We start from the raw sequence: 6,044 nt of genomic DNA, 5'->3' as shown, positions 1-6,044 counted from the left end.
TCAATCTATCCCCTCTCCCATCCCCCCTAACCCCTCCCCTATCCCCCTAACCCCTACCTCGAACCCCTATCCCCTTAGCCCCTCCCTTTTCCACATAGCCCCTCCCCTTATCCCCATAACCCCTCCAAAAACCCCACCCCCACCCCCCTAACCCCTCCCCTATCCCCCAAACCCCTCCCTCTATCCACCTAACCCCTACCCCGAATCACCCAAACCCCTCCCGTAACCCTCCCTCACCCCTCCCCCTATCCTCTCAAACCCCTCCCCCTATCCACCTAACCCCTCCCCTATCCACCTAACCCCTCCCCCTATCCTCTCAAACCCCTCCCCCTATCCACCTAACCCCTCCCCCTATCCACCTAACCCCTCCCCCTATCCTCTCAAACCCCTCCCCCTATCCACCTAACCCCTCCCCTATCCACCTAACCCCTCCCCTATCCACCTAACCCCTCCCCCTATCCTCTCAAACCCCTCCCCCTATCCACCTAACCCCTCCCCTATCCACCTAACCCCTCCCCTATCCACCTAACCCCTCCCCCTATCCTCTCAAACTCCTCCCCCTATCCACCTAACCCCTCCCCCTATCCACCTAACCCCTCCCCTATCCACCTAACCCCTCCCCTATCCACCTAACCCCTCCCCCTATCCACCTAACCCCTCCCCTATCCACCTAACCCCTCCCCCTATCCTCTCAAACCCCTCCCCTTATCCACCTAACCCCTCCCCCCTAACCCCCTACTCCCCCCTCCCCCTACCGCTCCCCCTATCCTCTAAAACCCCTCCCCTATCCCCTTCAACCTATCTCCCAAACCCCTCCTCCCCTATCCTCATCCACCCTGACCCCACCCCCAAAATCTTCCCTCCTCCCCTCCCCCTTAGCCCCGTCCACCAATCACAGGAAGCGAGGCCCCTCCCCCACAGCTCAATCAAACTCCAAACAGCCAATGGTAAGGCGCCCCCTACCCCCACCCATCTCAATTAACTCTAATTAGCATAATAGGCGGGGTGGGGCTATTTAAATGAGTCAATTCATTTATTATTTTCACTTCGCAAAACTTCGATGAGAGGCCAGACAGAGGTCACCGCACCGTTACTCGAATCGCGATGTTTTAAGTTGTTTTACGAAGTTATTGAGGCTTATATTTCTCAAGTGGATTCCTTTCTGAGGGAAAATATACTGTAATAAGTTAATTATTGTTGATAGTTTTGAGTTTTAATTTGACGTAAATTAACATAGTTTGTACTGTGCTTCGTTAACCGCCGCTTAATTACAATATTATGCGTGAGATTATTTATTATTAATTAGATTTTGTATATGGTCAGGTGTAAGATATCTGTAAATAAGACATTTACCACGTATTTTAAGTTAATTGTTTCAAATATTGCTAGTTTTTAAGTTATATAATTAGAATTAATGATATTGACACGTACACAATAGTGTATACAGTTATACAATATACACCAATATTAACATAAAATATACACAAATATACTCTTTTCGTATATACATATTCACGTATTACAAGATACATAAATATACTTATTTACATTTTATAATAAATACAAATATTTGCATATACACGTTCATATTCTAATTTACATGAATATTATATTTACATAGTATATACACAAATATACTGTAAACTATAGACACTCAATTACACACGCAGCTGTTTACACACATATACATACACACAGACACACACAGACATCACACAGACACATCACACACAGACACATACACATCACACAGACATACACACAGACGCATCACACACAGACACATACACACAGACACATACACACAGACATCACACAGACACATTCACACAGACACATACATCACACACAGACACATACATCACACACAGACATACACACAGATACATCACACAGATACATACACACAGATACATACACACACATTCACACATACACACAGACACATACACATAGACACATCACACAGACACATACACACAGACACATACACACAGACACATACATCACACACAGACACATACACACAGATACATCACACAGACACATACACAGACACATACACACAGATACATCACACAGACACATAGACACAGACACATACATCACACACAGACACATACACATCAGACACATACACACAGACACATACACACAGACACATTCACACAGACACATCAGACACATACACACAGACACATCACACACAGACACATCACACACAGACACATTCACACAGACACATCAGACACATACACACAGACACATCACACACATCACACATACACTCATCGGCCGTGACGTCACGACTGCTCGTGCCAGGCTAGGTGCACGTGGACACGCCACACACACACACACCTCGAGATGCATATTCCACGTTAACTCGAGAGCCCCAACGTTGCACGGACTTTAACAGAAACCTTCGTGCCAAAGTAAACAAATTGAACCCTTATTGCAAACGTAATATTATTCTTACAAATACATAGTCATCACTTCTGACTGCGGGAAACGGAATGTCACGTGAGTACCAATTTGCATCTCATTAAACAATTTGCATCTCATTAGCGTTGGTTAATAAAACAAATCTTGCATATTTGGAATGTTACCACTTAAGTCAGGATTTTTTTTCCGGTTACCGCTATTTTTATATTTCACATTAAGGTAGGACCAAGCAAAGGTCTGGCAAATAAAGCGTACAATTGTTCACGCGACGTGTCTCTCGTCTCGTAGTAGTCGCTTAAAAAATAAAACAAATCGGTTTTATACATGACCGGTTTAACCGGTTTAAAATATTATAATTTGGTTACCGGTATTCGAGAGTTGATTTTTATGTTTGGTGATGATGGTGGTGGTGGTGATGATGGTGGTGGTGGTGATGATGGTGATGATGATGGTGGTGATGGTGGTGGTGATGTTGGTGGTGGTGATGATGATGATGGTGGTGGTGATGATGGTGGTGATGATGATGGTGGTGATGATGGTGGTGGTGATGGTGGTGGTGGTGATGATGATGATGGTGGTGGTGATGATGGTGGTGGTGATGATGATGATGATGGTGGTGGTGATGATGATGATGGTGGTGGTGGTGATGATGATGATGGTGGTGGTGATGATGATGGTGGTGGTGATGATGGTAGTGGTGGTGGTGATGATGATGGTGATGATGATGGTGGTGGTGGTGATGATGATGGTGGTGGTGATGATGATGGTGGTGATGATGATGATGGTAGTGGTAGTGGTGGTGATGGTGGTGGTGATGATGGTGGTGGTGATGATGGTGGTGGTGATGATGATGGTAATGGGGAGCGGTGGCGCAGTGGTTAGCGCTACGCTGCGCTACGAACCCGTCTCTGACCCCAATTCGATTCCCGCTCACGGCCAACACCGGTGACGATTATCTGACGGTCCTGGGGCTCCCCTAGGTCGACTCGGCCTCAAATGGGTAACCTGGTGCGGTGTGTAGTAAACATCGCCACTGGGGAGACAAAGGCGGCCGGGTGTGGTTCTGGCCACCCACCTCCTCGTGTGCCGTGCCGGCCTGCAAACCTGCTGCTACTCGCTAACCGCACTTGCCCCTACAGTGTGTTAGAGGCCACACAGGGGGAATCTTTGTGTGTGTCTCTGTATCTCTGTGTCTCTATCTGCTGCTATTAATTCCCACACAATGAAGCCGCTGTGTTGAACTGCCATCATTTGTGGCCAGGTCGCTTCTGCAAGAATAAGTTGATAACCTCAGTGGGCCTTTGCCTGGTAAGATACACAATCATAATTGTGGGGCCGTCCATAAATGACGTCACGCACCTGGGGGGGGGGGGTCAGACATTTGTGATGATGTGTGACGAGGGGGGGGGGGTGAATAATGTGACGTCACATCAAAATGAGTAAACTTTATAAATAAATACAGACAACACGTTCTGCTTAATTAAATAGACTTTTTAATAAATGTTTTCTCCTACAACATCAAGAGTGCAGCGCCACATTAAATACGCATTACAATAGTTTAAAGCGATTTGAAGGATGTTTTATATATATTTTTTGGGGGGGCGGCAGAGCTTTGTGACGTCATATTTGAGGGGGGGTCTTTTTGTGACGCCGTGTGACGAGGGGGGGGGGTCAAAAATCGCGTGACGTCATTTATGGACGGTCCCTTAGTTTTGTATATTTTAAAGAGCTTTATAGCTCATCGGATTCCTCCTGCAGTCTAAATACAACTCCCTGATTGTCTGTGCTGGGGTGTTGAACCCTCCCCCCCCCCCGTGCAGGGATGCTGCCGCGCCTCGCACTGCTGATGACCCTGCTGCTGGGCGAAGCCGGCGCCCAGCAGCAGCTTGAGTCGTGCCGCCCTGGCACGGAGCCCAACTCCCTGCAGTGCTTCACCTTCCCTGCCGGTGGGGGGCCCCGCCCACACACCCCGACCCCCCACAGTGTCCATGAAACCAGAGGCCACCTGCCGGTGGACCCCTGGGTCTCTCGCTGAGCCCTACGGGCCTCGGTGCACCTCGAGGCCCTGTCGGTGATCTCACGCCCCCCACCCCCCTACCCCCCGTGGTTGTCTCCGGCCTCGCAGTGGTGCCGGGGGGGGTGCTCCGCCTCGTGGTGTTCGGCCCGGCGCTGCCTCCGCTGGGCACGGAGACGTTCCGTGCGGCCGACTTGTCGGTGCTGCAGCGCCTCGACCTCTCCTTCAACAACATCTCGTGGGCGCCGGCAGACGCCTTCGCGCCCCTACACGCGCTGCTCAGCCTCGAGGTGGTGGAGGGGGAGGGTTGTCATGACCACCATGCTCACCACTACCAACCTCACCACCACCTCCACCAATACCCTCACCACCACCTCCACCAATACCCTCACCACCACCGCTATCACCACCTCCATCACCACCATCCTCACCACCACCTCCACCAATACCCTTACCACCACCTCCACCACTACCCTCACCACCACCATCCTCACCACCACCATCCTCACCACCACCTCCACCACTACCCTCACCACCACCGCTATCACCACTACCCTCACCACTACCTCCACCACTACCTTCACCACCACCGCTATCACCACCTCCATCACCACCATCCTCACCACCACCAACCTCACCACCACCTCCACCACTACCCTCACCACCACCTCCACCACTACCCTCACCACCATCGCTATCACTACCTCCACCATCACCACCATCCTCATCACTTCCACCACCATCCTCACCACCACCTCCACCAATACCCTCACCACCACCGCTATCACCACCACCATTACCAACCATCCTCATCACTTCCACCACCATCCTCACCACCACCTCCACCACTATCAGCACCGCCATCACCGCCACCATCCTCACCATCATCACCGGCATCACCACCACCTCCATCACCTCCATCACCACCACCATCCTCACTCTCTTCTCTCTCCCGTGGCGCGTGCAGCTCAACAACAACCGCCTGACGGCGCTCCCGGCCGGCGTGTTCTCCAACCTGAGCCACCTGCGAGTGCTCGACATCTCCAGCAACCTGGTGGAGAGCATCGCCCCGGGCGCCTTCAGCGGCCTCGTCAGCCTGCGCCTGCTCAACCTCTCCCGCAACGCCCTCGCCGCCCTCGCCAGCCTCGCCCGCCCCGCTGGCGTGCTCCCGGCAGGCGGCGGTGGTGGAAGAGATGCGGTGACGGTGGCGGTGGCGGCGGCGGCATTGGGCACGACACCAGGACCGGAGGCAACGATGATTGGACCGTTCACTGGTGAGCTCGTGGTAGTGGTGGATGTGGTGGTGGATGTGGTGGATGTGGTGGTGGTGGATGTGGTGGTGGATGTGGTGGTGGTGGATGTGGTGGTGGTGGTGGACGTGGTGGTGATGGTGGAGGTAGTCCATGGATGTGGTGCTGATGGTGGTGGTTTGCGCTGATGGCGGAGGTGGTGCTGAAGGCAGAGGTGGTGCTGATTGTGGAGGTGATGCTTATGGAGGTGGTGGTGCTGATGGTGGAGGTGATGCTTATGGAGGTGGTGGTGCTGATGGTGGAGGTGGTGCTGATGGTGGTGGAGGTGCTGACGGTCT

The 6,044-nt window shown here is 51.8% G+C and overlaps 1 protein-coding gene across 1 annotated transcript; it reads left to right on the top strand.

Moving 5' to 3' along the window:
- Positions 1 to 937: 937 nt before the first annotated feature.
- LOC142907109 (uncharacterized) lies at positions 938 to 5,875 on the top strand. The gene is made up of 5 exons (XM_076056195.1): positions 938 to 2,520; positions 4,263 to 4,388; positions 4,568 to 4,746; positions 5,424 to 5,730; positions 5,853 to 5,875. The coding sequence occupies exons 1-5, from the start codon at positions 2,514 to 2,516 to the stop codon at positions 5,873 to 5,875; spliced, it is 642 nt and encodes a 213-aa protein (XP_075912310.1). The 5' UTR covers positions 938 to 2,513.
- Positions 5,876 to 6,044: the final 169 nt, after the last annotated feature.

Source organism: Petromyzon marinus, chromosome 74 (genome assembly GCF_048934315.1).
Source record: "Petromyzon marinus isolate PM22_M1 ecotype Great Lakes invasive population chromosome 74, UKy_Petmar_22M1.pri1.0, whole genome shotgun sequence".
Taxonomy (NCBI): Eukaryota; Metazoa; Chordata; class Hyperoartia; order Petromyzontiformes; family Petromyzontidae; genus Petromyzon; species Petromyzon marinus.
The sequence above is the reverse complement of the archived record's forward strand: the minus strand, read 5'-3'. Positions and strand labels throughout refer to the sequence as shown.

What these genes read in the sequence shown, in the direction of transcription:
- LOC142907109 (XM_076056195.1), top strand. An exon ending in GTGCTTCACCTTCCCTGCCG is followed by an intron (nt 4,389 to 4,567) that starts GTGGGGGGCCCC and finishes CCGGCCTCGCAG; the next exon opens with TGGTGCCGGGGGGGGTGCTC. An exon ending in ACGCGCTGCTCAGCCTCGAG is followed by an intron (nt 4,747 to 5,423) that starts GTGGTGGAGGGG and finishes TGGCGCGTGCAG; the next exon opens with CTCAACAACAACCGCCTGAC.